Source organism: Mercenaria mercenaria, chromosome 13, assembly GCF_021730395.1.
Source record: "Mercenaria mercenaria strain notata chromosome 13, MADL_Memer_1, whole genome shotgun sequence".
NCBI lineage: Eukaryota > Metazoa > Mollusca > Bivalvia > Venerida > Veneridae > Mercenaria > Mercenaria mercenaria.
This window is the reverse complement of record NC_069373.1, coordinates 12,350,993-12,370,427: the sequence shown is the minus strand read 5'-3', so window position 1 is coordinate 12,370,427 and position 19,435 is coordinate 12,350,993. Positions and strand designations below refer to the sequence as shown.

The 19,435-nt window shown below is 36.3% G+C and overlaps 1 protein-coding gene across 4 annotated transcripts in view; it reads right to left on the bottom strand.

The window, feature by feature from the left end:
• Positions 1-19,435, bottom strand: part of LOC123529818 (uncharacterized) — a 29,225-nt gene that overhangs the window by 9,485 nt on the left and 305 nt on the right. For 3 of the 4 annotated variants that reach the window (XM_053521180.1, XM_053521181.1, XM_053521182.1), the window contains exons 2-9: positions 14,765-14,899; positions 14,431-14,523; positions 14,153-14,233; positions 11,720-11,788; positions 10,350-10,475; positions 9,887-9,946; positions 3,693-3,765; positions 42-129 (exon numbers count right to left, since the gene is read on the bottom strand). In XM_053521180.1, the coding sequence (XP_053377155.1) occupies positions 42-129; positions 3,693-3,765; positions 9,887-9,946; positions 10,350-10,475; positions 11,720-11,788; positions 14,153-14,233; positions 14,431-14,523; positions 14,765-14,869 (695 nt within the window). In that variant the 5' untranslated portion in view covers positions 14,870-14,899. The remainder of the gene's footprint in view (positions 1-41; positions 130-3,692; positions 3,766-9,886; positions 9,947-10,349; positions 10,476-11,719; positions 11,789-14,152; positions 14,234-14,430; positions 14,524-14,764; positions 14,900-19,435) is intronic. The other variant, XM_053521183.1, reaches the window with a different exon arrangement.

Sequence of the window (19,435 nt, the reverse complement as noted above, 5' to 3'; positions counted from 1 at the left end):
AGTTTAACAGGAAACATGTGTATACATATTCATGTACTTACGGTATTTTCCAAAGCTGAAACCACGTCAATTCAGACTTGCTGGAGGAAGATGTCGAGGAAGTGGCCAAACTCTCTATAATATAACACACTGTTCATTACCAAAATATGAAAAGAAAAAGGAAAACAAGAGGGCCATGAAGGCCCTGTATCGCTCACCTGACCTACTGACCTAAAGATCATCAAGATTAACATTCTGATCAAGTTTCATTAACAGGGTTCCCACAAAGCAGAGAATATAAAATTCCCTGACTTTTCACTGACTTTTCCCTGACCAAAGTCCAATTTTCCCTGACAAAAACGCCCAGTGTTCACAGAAGTTTAGCTGGGCATAGATTTATAAATATTGACCTTAATCCTCCACATCAGCTAAATTTTACCACCTTTCTTGTTATAATGATAACAATGGTGTATTAATAATATTTGTTCCAGTTAGACAAACCCTGTATTATTTTAGTAAGATGTACAAATGTAACAGGCAATAAGAAAGGTCCATATTATTCACTGAAAGACTACCTATGACCATGTTTTGGGTTTAACTACTGGATAAGTTTAAACAAATGTATGACATTCTATGGAAAATTGCCCTTATTCATATATGATTTTTATAGAACATAGCATTTTTTGACTAAAATTTAATGTTATTGTGGTAGGCCCCTTGCAGACTTAATAACACAGTCATGTATGCTGCAATACATGTATATTTAGAAGTTATTTGTTTTATTTTACAGTAGTTCAGTTTGCATTGTAAAAATAACAATATAAGATCAGACATGAAATCAATTAGACATGCCTGTTTATTTTCAAAGTTAAAAATTTCTGAACTGAGTGTATAGAATAAAGAATATTTTCACCAAAAATAAAACCTGAAATTAACTAAACTGCTACAACTGCAATGTGTAAACATATGAGCCGTGCCATGAGAAAACCAACATAGTGGGTTTGCGACCAGCATGGATCCAGACCAGCCTGCGCATCCGCACAGTCTGGTCAGGATCCATGCTGTTCGCTAACAGTTTCTCCAATTCTAATAGGCTTTAAAAGCGAACAGCATGGATCCTGACCAGACTGCGCGGATGCGCAGGCTGGTCTGGATCCATGCTGGTCGCAAACCCACTATGTTGGTTTTCTCATGGCATGGCTCATATCATCATTTAATATGATTAACAAGAGCTGTCACTAATGGTGACAAATGCCCCCGCAGCACCTTGACCTTTGACCGAGTGACCTTGACCTTTGACCTGGTGACCCCAAAGTCAGTAGGGGTCGTGTACTCAATAAGTACTACCAGCAAGTGAAGTTTGAAGGTCCTGGGTGCAGTGGTTCGCGAGTAAAGTGCCTTCATGCAAAAAGTTAACGTTGTGACGAACGAACAAACGAACGAACGAACTAAGGGATGGACAGTTGAAAACTAATATGCCTTCCTTGGGGGGCATAACAAGAGCACCGTCTTTCCGGTGCAGACACTCATCCGATTATTTTGTTTCTGTATATCAGAAATATTGTCCTACCCATGATTTTCTAAGTCCAAAACGGGCAATAATTCTTTCAAAAAGCAATGTTATGGTACTTGCTGTGCAGAGTCAGCTTTAATGGTGAAAAAATGCTCCAAGTTTTAAAGAATAGCTCTGACCGTTAAGGAGAAAAGAGACCTGAACGCAAAAGATAACCAAGAAATCTGATATTTTTTTAGTCCAAAAGGGGCCATAATTCTTGCAAAAAGCAGGATGGAGTTATGTTTCTTGCTGTACAGAGTGAGCTAATGATGGTGAACAAGAGTTGCAAGTTTTAACACAATAGCTTTGATAGTTTAGGAGAAAGCCTGACCTAAATATAAAACTTAACCAGGCAATGCTGACGCCAACACTGATGCCGGTCAAGTGATGACAATAACTAATCTTTTTTCTCTCAAAAAAATCAGATGAGCTAAAAATTGTAATGCTAAGTTACTATATTTCAATTGGAAAGAACATTTCTCAGCACTCCTTAGTAAAATTACCATGCAAGCATAACTGACAGAAAAGAACAGTAACTGTTATGGCTTTTATGTCAGTACATTTTACAATGAAATTTTTCAACTATGCAGGACTACACATTTCATAGCATTTGTAAAACATGACACTTTTCGAAGCAAACAGAAGGGATATAAGCTTGCTAGACTATAATTTTTGGATATGAAATACAAAATAATTTTATAATGCTAACTAAAATATTTGCAAAAGTGCTAGGTTTAAACTAAATTGATTCCTAAACCCTCGACCTCTAATTCCAAAATTCCCTGACTTTTCCCTGACCCCTGACTTTTCCCTGACCGTGGGAACCCTGCATTAAGATATGGTCATAAATGTGGCCTCTAAAGTGTTAAATAGCTTTTCCTTCCATTTGACCCAGTGACCTAGTTTTTCACCAGACATGACCCAGATTCGAACTTGACCTAAAGATCACCAAGATTAACATTCTGACTAAGTTTCGTGAAGATACAGTCATAAATGTGGCCTCTAGAGTGTTAACAAGTTTTTCCTTTGATTTGACCTAGTGACCTAGTTTTTGACCCCACCTGACCCAGATTTGAACTTGACTTATAGATCATCAAGATTAACATTCTGACCAAGTTTCATTAAGATATGGTCAAAAATGTGGCCTATACAGTGTAAACTAGCTTTTCCTTTGATTTGACCTGGTGACCTAGTTTTTGATCCTACATAACTTAGATTCAAACTGGACCTTGAGACCATCAAGACTAACATTCTGACCAAGTTTCATGGAGATACAGTCATAAATCTGGCCTCTACAGTGTTAACAAGCTTTTCCTTTGATTTTGTGACCTAGTTTTTGAACCTGGATGATCCAATATCAAGCTCAACCAAGACATTATTGAGGGTAACATTCTGACCAAGTTTCATTAAGATTGGGCCAAAATTGTGACCTCTAGAGTGTTAACAAGCTTTTCCTTTGATTTGACCTGGTGACCTGGTTTTTGATCCCAGATGACCCAATATCAAACTCGTCCAAGATTTTATTGAAGGTAACATTCTGACCAAGTTTCATTAAAACTGGGCCAAAAATGTGACCTCTAGAGTGTTAACAAGCTTTTCCTTCGATCTGTTCTGGTGACCTAGTTTTTGACCCCAGATGACCTTATATAGAACTCGTCCAAGATTTTATTGAGGGTAACATTCTAACCAAGTTTCATTAAGATTGGGCCAAAATTGTGACCTCTAGAGTGTTAACAAGCTTTTCCTTTGATTTGACCTGGTGACCTAGTTTTTGACCCCAGATGACCCAATATCAAACTCGTCCAAGATTTTATTGAGGGTAACATTCTGACCAAGTTTCATTAAGTTTGGGCCAAAAATGTGACCTCTAGAGTGTTAACAGTCAAATTGTTGACAACGGACGACTGACACAGGGCGATCACTAAAGCTCACCTTTGAGCACTTTGTGCTCAGGTGAGCTAAAAACAGAAAAAAAACTTCTTTCTTATTTTAAAATGGTCTATTTTTCAACAATAAAAATCATTTCAGGAAAGCAAAGAAAACTGAGTACATTTTTAAAATTACTCTTTTCTCATTTATTTACAATATTCACATTATTTCGCTGTAGAAATACTAAAAGCAGCAGGTTACTGGTGGTAAAACAGCAAGCCAGCATTACCTTTTCCAATGACCTCTATGTTGACCTCATCAGGTTGATGGAAACACACTAAGACCACAAGACCTAAAACAGCCTGAAAATATAACATCAACTCTTCTGTAAGAGGAACAATTGCCCAGAAATTCACCAACCAGGGAAGTGCTTAATATAATATACACAGTCATAATTCAATTTGAGCCGCGCCATGAGGAAACCAACATAGTAGGTTTGTGACCAGCATGGATCCAGACCAGCCTGCGCATTTGCGCAGTCTGGTCAGTATCCATGCTGTTCACTTTCAAAGCCTATTGCAATTAGAGAAGCCGTTAGTGAACAGCATGGATAATGACCAAACTGTGCGGATGCGCAGGCTAGTCTAGATCCATACTGGTTGCAAATGCTCTATGTTGGTTTTCTCATGGCACGGCTCATTTAATGATCTGTTTCAGCTAGTAGACAGTTTCCTAATTATAAGAAAATCTAATTTTACAAAAAAAAACAAGAGCTGTCCGTAAGACAGCCAAGCTCGACTATTCGAAATATTGTCACAGAAGCAGGAAATTATTACCCAAAATGTTAAATATTAAAAGAGTTTTAAGTTCGAAAGGGGACATAATTTGACCAAAATATAACCCCAAAGAAACATGTTAAGTTTCAATCCAATATCTGCATTAGTTTTGGGGATAGTAACTTGCATGTAAAACTTTAACCAGAATTTTCTAAGTCCAAAAGGGGGCATAATTTGCTCAAAATACATGTTAAGAGTTATGGAACTTGACCCAGTGAGGTTGGTAATTGACCTAGAAAAAGAATAAATAAGTTTCAAAGCTATATGCCTTTTGGTAATAGCTGTATATACTTGCACGCAAAACTTTAACCAGGATTTTCTAAGTCCAAAAGGGGGCATAATTTGCCCAAAATACAGGTCAGAGTTATAGGACTTGGTGCTATAAACTAGTTTTATAACCCCGAAGACACATGTGAAGTTTCAATTTAATATCTGTAGTAGTTTTGGAGATAGTTACTTGCATGTAAAACTTTAACCAGGATTTTCTAAGTCCAAAAGGGGGCATAATTCGGCCAAAATACATGTCAGAGTTAGGGACTTGACCCAGTGAGGTAGGTAATTGATCTAGAAAAAGAAAAAATAAGTTTCAAATCTATATGCCTTTTAGTAATAGCTGTATGTACTTGCACGCAAAACTTTAACCAGAATTTTCTAAGTCAAAAAGGGGGCATAATTTGGCCAAAATTAAGGTCAGAGTTATGGGACTTGGTGCTATCAACTAGTTTTATAACCCCGAAGACACATGTGAAGTTTCAATTCAATATCTGCATTAGATTTGGAGATAGTAACTTGCATGTAAAACTTTAACCAGAATTTTCTAAGTCCAAAAGGGGGCATAATTTGGCCAAAATACATGTCAGAGTTATGGGACTTGACCCAGTGAGGTAGGTAATTGATCTAGAAAAAGAAAAAATAAGTTTTAAATCTATATGCCTTTTAGTAATAGCTGTATGTACTTGCACGCAAAACTTTAACCAGAATTTTCTAAGTCCAAATGGGGGCATAATTTAACCAAAATGAAGGTCAGAGTTATGGGACTTGGTACTATCAACTAGTTTTATAACCCTGAAGACACATGTGAAGTTTCAATTCAATATCTGCATTAGTTTTGGAGATAGTAACTTTCATGTAAAACTTTAACCAGAATTTTTCTAAGTCCAAAAGGGGGCATAATTTGCTCAAAATACATGTTAGAGTTATGGAACTTGACCCAGTGAGGTTGGTAATTGACCTAGAAAAAGAATAAATAAGTTTCAAAGCTATATGCCTTTAAATGATAGCTGTATGTACTTGCATGCAAAAACTTAACCAAGGTGTGACGCGGATGCCAGGGTGAGTAGAATAGCTGGACTATTCTTTGAATAGTCGAGCTAACAAGAGGGCCATGATGGCCCTATATCGCTCACCTGAGTACCACTGCTTTAGCCAAAAGCAAAAAGAAAAAATTCTTACAAGGTACAGATATGTCAAAATACACCTAAAAATTGGCGGTACCATCCATGTTGTACCACAGGAAAGTGGTCTCAGTTTTTCCCTTAGGCCAATAATAAAAAAGTTACTAAAAAAGCTATTTATAGTAACATAAAAGGGAAGTAATAAAAAATGTACTGTAAGCAAACAAAAGAAGGATCTGCCAAATAAAAACAAGAGCTCTGCAAGGCAATGCAAATGCAGAGCAATATTCACATAAAACAAAGTCATATGACCTTTGATCCCTAAGTGTGACCTTGACATTGAATTTAGCCATCCGAAACATGAGCTCTGCACATCCTTTCAATGTGTGAACATTTGTGTCAGGTTTCTCTGAAATCCATCAAGGGGTTCAAAAGGTAAAAGAGCAGAAGGGAAATTGTTAACCAACACACAGACAGACAGACAGACACCGAGGGGATAACAAAATACATCCCTGCGGACGTATAAAACAGAATTGAGATCTTATGGTGACACAAGTTGTGTGCAAGTTTGGTTAAAATCAAATCATAAATGAAGCTGCTATTGTGCAGACAAGGTCAAAATAGCTTATTTTGGCCCTTTCAGGGGCCTTAACTCTGGAACCCATTATGGGATCTGGCCGGTTCAAGAATGTAGCCAAGATCTTTTGGTGACACAAGTTTTGTGCAAGTCTGATTAAATTCAAATCATAAATGCGGCTGGTATTGTGCAGACAAGCTCAAAATAGCTAATTCTGGCGCTATCAGGGGCCATAACTCTGGAACCCATTAAAGGATCTTGCGGGTTAAAGAAAGGAACCATGATCTTATGGTGATACAAGTTTTGTGCAAGTTTGGTTAAAATCAAATCATAAATGAAGCTGCTATTGTGCAGACAAGGTCAAAAAAGCTAATTTTGACCCCTTCAGGGGCCATAACTCTGGAACCCATAACGGAATCTTGCCAGTTCCAAAAAGAAACAAAGATCTTATGGTGATACAAGTTGTGTGCAAGTTTGGTAAAAATCAAATAATAAACTAGAAAAGGCTTTTGTAAAAAAGCGCATGTCTCCCCAAATGCAAAGTCCTATAGGCAAGAAGTCAATAGGGGTCAGGAGCGAAAGTCAAAGAGACATTGATGGTTGGCTGCAATAGGGATCATCTACTTGGCATGTCCAGTCATCCCGCTAAATTTCAACACTCTTGGCCTAGTGGTTCTCAAGTCACTGTTCAGGCTACTGTGACCTTGACCTTTGATCAAGTGACCTCAAAATAAATAGGGGTCATCTACTCTGCATGTCCAATCATCCTATTAAGTTTCAACATTGTAGGTCAAGTGGTTCTCAAGTTATTTCCAAAAAATGATTTTACATGAACAGGCCACTGTGACCTTGACCTTTAATTGACTGACTCCAAAATCAATAGGGGTCATCTAATCTGCATGTTCAATCATCCTATGAAGTTTCAACATTCAATGTTCAGGCCCCTGTGACCTTGACCTTTAACAGAGTGACCCCAAAAACAATAGTGGTCATTTACTCTGTATGAACAATCATCCTATGAAGTTTCAACATTCTGGGTCGAGAGGTTCTCAAGTTATTGATTGGAAATGGTTTTCCATGTTCAGGCCCCTGTGGCCTTGACCTTTAACAGAGTGACCCCAAAATCGTTAGGGGTCATCTACTCTGCATGACCAATCATCCTATGAAGTTTCATCATTCTGGGTCAAGTGGTTCTCAAGTTACTGACCGGAAATGGTTTTCAATGTTCAGGCCCCTGTGGCCTTGACCTTTCACAGAGTGACCCCAAAATCGTTAGGGGTCATCTACTCTGCATGACCAATCATCCTATTAAGTTTCAACATTCTGGGTCAAGTGGTTCTCAAGTTACTGACCGGAAATGGTTTTCAATGTTCAGGCCCCTGTGACCTTGACCTTTAATGGAGTGACCCCAAAATCGATAGGGGTCATCTACTTTTCATGTACAATCATCCTATGAAGTTTCAACATTCTGGGTGAAGTGGTTCTCCAGTTATTTATCGGAAATGGTTTTCCATGTTCAGGCCCCTGTGACCTTGACCTTTGATGGAGTGACCCCAAAATCGATAGGGGTCATCTACTCTTCATGATCAATCATCCTATGAAGTTTCAACATTCTGGGTCAAGTGGTTCTCCAGTTATTGATCGGAAATGGTTTTCAATGTTTAGGCCCCTGTGACCTTGACCTTTGACGGTGTGACCCAAAAATCAATAGGGGTCATCTACTCTTCATGACCAATCATGCTATGAAGTTTCAACATTCTGGGTCAAGTGGTTCTCTAGTTATTGATCGGAAATGGTTTTCAATGTTCAGGCCCCTGTGACCTTGACCTTTGACGGAGTGACCCCAAAATCAATAGGGGTCATCTACTCTTCATGACCAATCATCCTATGAAGTTTCAACATTCTGGGTCAAGTGGTTCTCTAGTTATTGATCGGAAATGGTTTTCAATGTTCAGGCCCCTGTGACCTTGACCTTTGACAGAGTGACCCCAAAAACAATAGGGGTCGTCTACTCCAGCAGCCCTACAACCCTATAAAGTTTGAAGGTTCTAGGTCAAATGGTTCTCCAGTTATTGCTCGGAAATGAAGTGTGACGTACGGCCGGACGGACGGACAGGGCAAAAACAATATGTCTCCTGGGGGAGACATAATAAAGCTGCTATTGTGCAGACAAGCTCAAAATAGCTAATTTTGGGCCTTTCAGGGGCCATAACTCTAGAACCCATAATGGGATCTGGCCAGTTCAAGAAAGGAACCAGATCTTATGGTGATACAAGTTGTGTGCAAGTTTGGTTAAAATAAAATCATAAATGAAACCACTATCGTGCAGACAAGAAATTGTTGACGGACGCACGGACTGACGACGGATGAAAGGTGATCACAAAAGTGACAAGGTGAGCTAAAAATACAAATGCAATAAACTATAACAAAAGCTGTCTAATGACAATATGCTCAACTGTTTGACACCCTTCCACATAATACTAGTTTAAGATAAGAAAAGGTAAGTTTTATTTTAAACTGGTAAGATATAAAACAAAACAAAGTAAGCTCTAAATGAGCTTTTTAACTGACTGTAAGCTTACAAATAAAAAAATTACCAAAATTTTCTTAGTTGAAAAACAGCATAACTATGAAAACTGAATTCAGAGATACAAAATCTGGTTCAGAATAGTTATTTCATTATGCCAAGGGCTTGTTGAGAGTTTGAAAGCATTCAGAATAATTCCCGAGAAACCTGCTTTCATGTGAAATTTTTACCAAATGTTCTAAGTTAACAAGAGCTGTCTGTAAGACAGCACGCTCGACTTTTCTTAGTGCCTGACTCTGAATTAGAGCTTTGTCAGTAAGAGGCGCATAACTCTGTCAAAATTAAAGTCAGAGTTATGTGAATTGTTTCTTCTGGTGTAGCCTTTGATAGTAAGTAACTATTTTCAGTTTCAAGTCACAGCTTTGAAAATAACAGAGATACTGGACGTTATATAATACTTCAACAAAAAAATATCTCCGTTAAAAAGGAGCATAACTCTGTCAAAATTCAAATCAGAGTTATGGGATTTTTTCTTTTGGTGTAGACTTTGATAGTAAATAACTATTTTGAGTTTCAAGTCAAAAGCTTTGATAATAACAGAGATATTTGACATCTTCAAAACTTTATCAAAAAAATTCTAAGTAAAAAAAGGGGCATAACTCTGTCAAAATTCAAATCTGAGTTATGGCAATTGTTTCTCCTGGTATAGACTTTAATAGTAAATAACTTTTTTATTTTTCAAGTCAAAAGCTTTGATAGTAACAGAGATATTTGACTCTATCAAAAACTTTAATCAACGGCAACGGCTAAGCAGACACAGGGGTGGGTGCAATAGCTCTACTTTTTCTTCGAAACATCAAGTTAAAAAGGGACAAAATGTGAGCCGAGCAATGCCCTGTGACTTCTATGTGAAACCTGCTTACACGCAAAACTTTTGTGACATGGACAAAGATGCCAATGAAAGGGTGACAACAAAAGCTCTACTCTGAAATATGTCAAATAGTTGAGCACAAAAGATAATAGTCCATATATGTGCAAGTTCGGGAAGAACTGTTGTTCATGTAATCTTTTTACATATTTTGAGAAATTGGTAAAATATAACATTCAAACATCTCTCCCTTGTGACTGAAAATAACTTGGAGGACTTACAACTAATATAGATGGTGTAAGGAACGCACTTCTCCATCCATATGTTGTCTGAAGCCATACCTGTAAAATATATCAGTAAAATTCCAATACAAAATGCTTCAAATACATCCTTCTCTCAAATGCTGTCATTGTAAATTGAGTAGTTTTCATGTAGTTTTCACTATCTGTCAGTCAGTCTAAAGCCTAATTCTTGAACAATACATAATTAAAATGTACCTTGCATATCGATTATCTGGTAATACTTGGGAGTGTTTTAAGTTGTGAACTGGACTGCTTGCCTATAGTAGTAAAACTATATACAATCTAGGTAGGTCACATACTGCCTATTTCAAACATTTAAACTAGTATTTTACTACTTTAAGTAAATACATACTTTTTTCAAAGATTCATTATTATTTACTGATTTAAAACACCCTAAAAAATGTTGACTTCCTTAAAGTGCATAAGGACGACAATATCTTACCGCAAGGGCTGTACCTATTATACCACCAGCAAAGGCACAAGTCCCAAACATACCAAACACAGAGTTTCTCACTTTGTCAGGGTACCATGATCCTATAGCTTTCATACAGTTCGGCCAGCACTGGGCCTGAAATAAAATAAAATCTTACAAATGACAATACATATCTTGGTTTCATAATTATAATACCATAATATTAGACTGTAATCTTATGTTAACTTGCATTAAGTTCACTTCTATTTTTAAAATATGCTATTTTTGCAATGGTAATCAGAGGACCTGCACATTTCACAACAGCAAACAGGCAATTTGCCAGTTATAATCACAACAGCAAACAGGCAATTTGCCAGTTATATTCAAGTACATTTGTAATCAGGCAATTTGTCAGTTTTGCAATGATCATTAGAAAACCTGCAAGTTTTGCAATGGTAACCAAGCATGCCAGACTAGCAATGGAAAATAGACCACCAGACAGACTTGCTATCGTAGTTTGCCAGCATGTCAGTTTTTATATGATAATCAGACAATCTGCTACACTTGCAACAGAAATCTGACAACCTGCCAGAATTGCAAGTGTAATCAGACAACATGTCAGTTTTCATTTGGTAATCAAACAATCTGCCAGACTTACAAAGGTAATCAGGCATAATGTGAAACTTGAAAAGGTAATCATACAATCTGTCAGACTCGTAAAGGTAATCAGACATCCTGTCAGACTCGTAAAGATAATCAGACAATCTGTCAGTCACGTAAAGGTAATCAGACAATCTGTCAGACTTGTAAAGGTAATCAGACAATCTGTCAGACTCGTAAAGGTAATCAGACAATATGTCAGACTCGTAAAGGTAATCAGACACTCTGTCAGACTCGTAAAGGTAATCAGACAATCTGTCAGGCTCGAAAAGGTAATCAAACAATCTGTCAGACTCGTAAAGGTAATCATACAATCTGTCAGACTCGTAAAGGTAATCAGACAACCTGTCAGAATTGTGATGGTAATCAAGGGCAATGATAACCAGGCAACATGTCACTTTTCAAATCTGGCTGGCAGTTTCTGACAAGAAGTTTTGTAACTGTACTCAGGCTACTTATCAGATTTGCAACGGTTAAGAGGAATTTGTCAGTTTTGTAACAGATATAGGCATCTTATGAGTTTATAAGAAGAACAAGATAACTTGCAGTTTCACAGTAACATTCAGGAAACATGCTATTTTCAACAAAATCATGAATACTTTTAATGACTGTGGAAAAGAAAAAAGACACTAAACATAACGTCTTAGTAAATGTATAGAACAAGCTACCTAAAATACATAACTCCCAGCAATATACTACTCTTGTCAGAAGAAAATTGTGGAAGTTTATTATACACATACCTGTGCCGTACCATTCAGGAATAGCAAGAGACAGAACACATAGAAATTACTCCACAATCCAAAGGATGCCTGAAGATAACAAAAATATAACTGGTCTTACTGATTGTATATCAATATCTACAAATTCTGATTAATATCCAGAATTGCAAATCTTCACTTAATCGCCTGTTATTCATATGGCCATTTTGAAAATAAAACAAAAGCTCTTATATTAAACAAGAGGACCATGATGGTCCTGAATCGCTCACCTGTTCCCACATGACCCAGTTTTGAGTATGACGTCGTTTTTTCTATTATTTGACATAGTGACCTAGTTTCTGAGCTCATGTGACCCAGTTTTGAATTTGATCTAGATATCATCAAGATAAAAATTCTGACCAATTTTCACGAAGATCCATTGAAAAATATGGCCTCTAGAGAGGTCACAAGGTTTTTCTATTATTTGACCTATTGACTTAGTTTTCAAAGGTACGTGACCCAGTTTTGAACTTGACCTAGATATCATCAAGGTGAACATTCTCACTAATTTTCATGAAGATCTCATGAAAAATTTGGCCTCTAGAGAGGTCACAAGGTTTTTCTATTTTTATACCTACTGGCCTAATTTTTGACCGCATGTGACCCAGCTTCGAAACTGACCTAGATACCATCAAGGTGAACATTCAGACCAATTTTCATGAAGATCTGTTGAAAAATATGGCCTCTAGAGAGGTCAAAAGATTTTTCTAATTTTAGACCTACTGACCTACTTTTTGATCGCAGCTGACCCAGTTTCAAATTTGACCTATATATCATCAAGATGAACAGTCAGACCACCTTTCATACACAACCCATGAAAAAAATGGTCTCTAGAGAGGTCACAAGGTCTTTTCATTATTTGACCTACTGACCTACTTTTTGAAGGCACGTGACCCAGTTTCAAACCTGACCTAGATATCATCAAGATGAACATTCTGACCAATTTTTATGAAGATCCATTCAAAAGTATGGCCTCTAAAGAGGTCACAAGGTTTTTCTATTTTTAGACCTACTGACCTAGTTTTTGACCGCACGTGACCAAGTTTCAAACTTGACCTAGATATCATCAAGATGAACATTCAGACCAACTTTCATACAGATCCCATGAAAAATATGGCCTTTAGAGAGGTCACAAGGTTTTTCTATTATTTGACCTACTGACCTAGTTTTTGATGGCACGTGACCCAGTTTCGAACTTGACCTATATATCATCAAGGTGAACATTCTGACCAATTTTCATGAAGATCTTGTGAAATATATGGCCTCTAGAGAGGTCACAAGGTTTTTCTATTTTTAGACCTACTGACCTAGTTTTTGACCGCACGTGACCCAGTTTCGAACTTGACCTAGATATGAACAAGGTGAACATTCTGACCAATTTTCATAAAGACCCCATGAAAAATGTGACCTCTAAAGTGGTCACAAGGTTTTTCTATTATTTGACCTACTGACCTAGTTTTTGAAGGCACGTAACCCAGTTTCGAACTTGACCTAGATATCATCAAGGTGAACATTGTGACCAATTTTCATGAAGATCTTGTGAAATATATGGCCTCTAGAGAGGTCACAAGGTTTTTCTATTTTTAGACCTACTGACCTAGTTTTTGACCGCACGTGACCCAGTTTCGAACATGACCTAGATATCATCAAGGTGAACATTCTGACCAATTTTCATGAAGATCTTGTGAAATATATGGCCTCTAGAGAGGTCACAAGGTTTTTCTATTTTTAGACCTACTGACTTAGTTTTTGATCGCACGTGACCCAGTTTCGAACTTGACCTAGATATCATCAAGGTGAACATTCTGACCAATTTTCATAAAGACCCCATGAAAAATGTGACCTCTAGAGTGGTCACAAGCAAAAGTTTACGCACGGACGGACGGACGGACAACGGACGCTGCGGGATCACAAAAGCTCACCTTGTCACTTTGTGACAGGTGAGCTAAAAAAAACAACACAAAAAAACAAACACACTATACGATATAAGAAAATGGCAGTTATTTATTAACTGATTCAAATGATTTTCTTGATACAATCTTGATCTGTCTTGTAAAATGACACTCTCTGATTACTGATTATGATTTAGCTTTTTATAAACATAGAATGTGCTGCAAGAATTTCATATTGATATAACAGCAACATTGAAGGGACGCTGCTTACATGTACATCAGCCAGAGATTTCATAGGCTTCTCAAGTAAATGTCTTTTTCATAGAAGATATGAATAAATAGTATAAACAAGAACATGACCTGCAGGTGCCAATGCTCATTTTTAAGTGCTTGATGTTAGAATACACACAAGGAAAGAGTTATAGTTCTTGATTATCTTACAGTGTTTTATATCAATTATAGCTGTAATTCATTTTGACAAATTGGTAAAATTACCACTCTTCACAATCAAAATTATACATACCATGGAAAGACCAGAGAAAAGCAAACATACTCCAAATGTTTTTCTTGACCCAAACCTGTCTCCACATGGTCCAAGCAACATCTGTAATTATCAAAGGAAAAATACAGCAACTTTTACACAGTAGAATGTATTGCCTTGCTTCATATCATAATTACATCTTGAAAATATTTTATCAATTACAGATTCCCTGGGATGAAATAACATTCACCAAAAAAATCAAAACTGATTTACAAGGAATTTTTAAAGCTTGAATAAATGTACAATAAACTATATCCTACCTGCATTACAGCATATGGAAGTAACAATGCCGTGTCCAACAATCCAAGTTGTGTTTTACTGATTGACAACTCATTTTCTAAGTCTGTTTTGATCTGTAACAGATAATATTTTTGCAAACTTCCTATCATGCTCAACAGAAGTGTACACACAACCAATTTCAAAGTAGTGTAACAGTTTGACTCTAATAAGTAATCATCAGTGTCTTTATACATGACATATTCATCATTTTAAAATGCAGTGGAAAACTATTGGAAATAAAGTTAGGTTATTCACGGTTCAGTGAAATTGTGATATAAGGATTCTGAGAGAGAATATACTGTTGCCCATACTTACAACCCCTAGAGGTTTCCTCAAGCAGTAGGTTGAAGCATATGCAAACCAGCCAACAACAAATATCAAAATTTGCCGTCTTTGTAAAGGACTGCAACTGATCTGCATTTTCTGTATTAATCCAGCAGCTCCCTAGTTCTGAAACAAAGAATACAGGAAACTGAAATGTAACAGAAATAGAATGAAAGTACAAATTAATATCAAAACTTTTTACATACATGTGTAGATGACTTAAACAAGAGCTGTCCGTAAGACAGCATGCTCCACTATTTGGAGATTTGACAGTAAAATGAAGTTATGTCTCAATAAGAGACCTCTACTTTAAAAGGAAGATACACCAAGATATAAAAAGACCCTACTACTCAGAGGGGTTAAAGGTCAATATGGAAGAGGTACCGACATTCTTTATTTTGACTGAATTAAATTATATCAGAAAAAACAGTCTTAGAAACTACATGTACATAAAGTAAAAAGACATTGCTAAACTCAAATTATATTTCTATTTATTTTTTATTTATTTTTATTTTATTTATCTATTTGTTTACTTTATTTATTATTATAGCAAATGATGATGTTAAAGATACATTTTAAGTACCAAGTCATTATCTTATATTGTACTAAAGTTATATCCAGAAAGCAAAGATTGCCAAAAAACTTTAAGTATGAAAGGGGCATAATTCTGCTAAAAATACAATTAGAGTTATGGGAACTGTAACCACACATGCAGATAATGATTATAAAGAAATAATTTTAATTTCAAGCCATTATCTTTTAAAGTACCAAAGATATGTCTATAAACAAAGCTTTCAAAAAAATTTAACATAAAAATAATTCAAAGTATAACAACTTGGTGACCTTGACCTTGGGTATAATGGGCCCAGCCCCTGCACATATTTTGTTTGTATGCTGGGCAATGTTTATGTGAAGTTACAGTAAGATATAAGCAATAGTAACAAAGATATGACAGAAAAACAAAGGTTGCAGAAAAACTTTAACCTTAAAAATAACCCAAGTAGAACACCTTGGTGACCTTGACCTTGGGTATAATGGGCCCAGCCCCTGCAAATACTTTGTTTGTATTCTCTGGAAAATGTTTATGTGAAGTTACAGTAAGATATAAGCAATAGTAACAAAGATATGACAGAAAAACAAAGGTTGCTGAAAACCTTTAACCCGAGGACACGCCGACGCGAGTAGAATAGCACCCCTATTCTCCGAATGGCTGAGCTAAAAATACCTGCAAAACCTCAGTAACTGTAAACTAAAGTTGCATAAACCAATTAGCTTTCATAGACCTAAAATACCATGTAGTATTCTGCATACTCTGAACATATTCAAACCAAAAGAATGATATACATAGTGTATTACACTATCTAGTTACATTGTGAGTTGGTTGAGTCCTTATATAAACATACAGCTTTTCTAGTGGCCCATTTAAAAACTGGATATTTACAATGTTCAGCATTTTTAATGTCTATTATTCAGCATTTTTAATGTCTATCATAGGACTGTCACTGATTAAACAATACCTATCACTAATGGTGATGAATACCCCCAGACAGCAGCTTATTGTCAGAGAAACAGGTGTATTGAAAATATGATACATTGCATTTGTATATTGTACAGGGAGAAAATGTAAAAAGATGCACAAAAAAATATTGTGCAAAACTGTATAAGATCTCCTAATTTCATTGCTGTACCTTAAAAAGAAGAAAGTAGGTCAGCAGGTCAAAATCAAGGTCACTGAAAGTCAGTTTTGAGATGTGTGTTCAAAACTGTAAATGTGGTCCAAAATTTATGGCAATATCTTAAAAAAGAAGAAAGTAGGTCAAGGTGATGGTCTATGATAAGTAAAAATGTTTACTGGAAGGTTCTGTACAAAACAACAAACATAGCACACACAACCACAGGGATAACACCGGCCTAGAATTTTAGCTAGAGAATGTCTCTTGTTTTTAGTAACTCAATGAAAGACTTCAGAATTTTGTGAAATAACTGCTGAAAAAACTTTTTTCACATACAAATAAATTAAGCTTATCTAAATTCATCATGATTATAGTAAACCTGATATCTTTTGGCATCCTAATTGATATGGTAACAACAAACAAATCTTACTTGTCTGTCTTACTTTCATACACAAGTGAGCTCTAGGGCCCTGTATGGCTCACCTGACCTAGTTCATACAACAGACATACCGGTAATAGTATTTGATTTCACATAAATCAGGTTGATCATTAACCAAGTTTATCAAGTATTTGACCTAGTGACATAGTTTTTGATCTCAGGTACCCCAGTTTTCAATATTACCTAGATTTCATACAGACAAACATTCTGACAAAGATCCATGGTGATGAAAAAGTGGCCTCTACAGTGTCAACAAAGGTTTTCAACCAATAACCTATTTTCACCCAAGTGACTCAGTTGAAGTTTTGTCATAGATTTCAAACAGACAAACATTCCAGCCAAGTTTGATGAAGATCAGGTAAAAAATATGGCCTTTTGATTGTTAACAATGTTTTTCTATGATTTGACCTAGTTTTTTTACTTCTGGCAACCAAGTTCTGAACTTGTCCTAGATTTCACAGAGACAACATTCTGACAAAGCTTTAACAGGATCAAACAGAAAATGTGGCCTCTGGGTGTTAAACTGTCATTAAGGTTTTTCTATGATGCCCTACATCTATTCTGTACAGCCTTAAATTACTCATTCATTGACGAGTTGACTAAGGCACTTGACTCAATGACTGTGAATGCCAGAACTAACAACATTATTTCCAAAATATCCACATGTGACAAACTGAATGGAAGAAAATTATCAAGTTTTTGTTATTTTCGTAACAAATGTTGGGATAAAAGTGACTATTTCCTCAGACCTTAACTGGAACAAACATGTTAATCAGGTCACCTCCAAATCAAGTCAAACTCTTTAACTTCCTGAAAAGAAACAGCCCTACTAAAAACCCAAATGTTAAAGAGTTTGCTTACAAAACTCTAGTCAGACCCCAACTTGAATACTCCGGCTCTGGTTGGAGTCCATATACTTTAAACAAAACATCTATAAAATTGAAATGGTTCAGCGCAGGGCCACTGATAATTCCACATACAACAGTGTCTCCAATATGGTAAACAAACTGGGATGGTGTTCGCTTGAAGACAGAAGATCAGATGCCTGGCTACTTCTGTTTTATGAAATTGTAAATGGACTGGTTGCAATGCCAATACCCTCTTACATTATACCCCCTACCCGCTTTACTAGACACATGCTTCCCTCGTCTATCAAGCAGATTCTTACACCCTGTAATTACTACAAATTCTCTTTCATCCCAGCTACTATACTTCTATGAAACTCTCTTCCAACAGAGGTTGTGCAGGTCACTACCACTGAACAATTCAGACAGGGAGTGACAAAATGTTCTCACACGATCTAATGAGAAAAATGCTGTTTTTAATCTCTTTTAACTGTGTATACTCCTCTTTTTAATAACATTGTGATCTTGACTTTCAACACTTCACGAATACATCAGTATTATCTTTGATACTTTTAGCCTCCAGTATGCCATTTTCTCATTATTCCGAGCCCCTTAACCGGTATTTCAGTTCTTGTCATTAACAGATTTATCAGAGTTTTCGCTATAGTTTGTTACTCAAACATCAGAACTTAAAACATCCCCATGAAGAAAAATTCTAAGGATTGTTGTCGATGAATAATCCAGGCTTTTACATGATGACCCTCACCCTCTGAAACAGCCAGATGTTTTCTCGTTGAACCGAGACTTGTGATCATTTGTAATAGCTCTCTAAAACTTAAGGCCTTTTTGATAGTTATTTTTTACAATTAAGAACAGATATATAATTGTGTTTGCAGACGAAAGAGTTTTACAATAAGTGGTTTCTGTTTCCTATAAGAAGGTTATATATCACCCCAGTGGTTTTAGATAAGCAAATTTTGTGCCAAGATTTTCTGTTGAGTATATTTCTATTTTAATGCGAGTAATACTATTTTCTTTTTTATTCTTGTTTAACTGTCATCTGATTTGCCATAACATGCATAAAATTTAGAAACAGGAAATAGCTGCAAGTGCAAATTTTCCAAAGGCTCGGAATTACGGATGTTAGTCAAAACGTCCCCTAGTCAAAACACCCCCCATTTTGGTCAAAACACCCCCCTTTCCAGATCAAAACACCCCCTTCCAAAAATTACCTAGTCAACCCACACCCCCACCCACCCCCTTAAAATTATGTATGTAAATACATAATAACATATTGTTTAAGTTAATTAATTTGGTAAACATTATTAAATTATAATGTTCATTATATTTTTTTTTACATGCATAGCTTTTAATTAGACTGTTGTAAACCATTAGTTTTAGAAGCCGCATAATGCAGACATAGTAAAATAGCTTTAAATACCGTTTTAAAAACTGAGTTTGGTAATTACCTTGACGAGAAACCTTCAAAACTAATTGGTATTTTTGGAGAATAATGATCCCTGGAGGGGGTGTTTTGACTAGGGGACGTTTTGACTCGATACTGGAGTTACGAGAAAGAGGGATACATTTCTTCTTTTCAAAAATTTTATGTCTAGCCGAGACGCGCACCTGCACTTAATACGTGAAAAGAGGGCATGGCAGTATAAATAGATTGACAGATAGAAGTTTTAAGAAAGATTTCGTG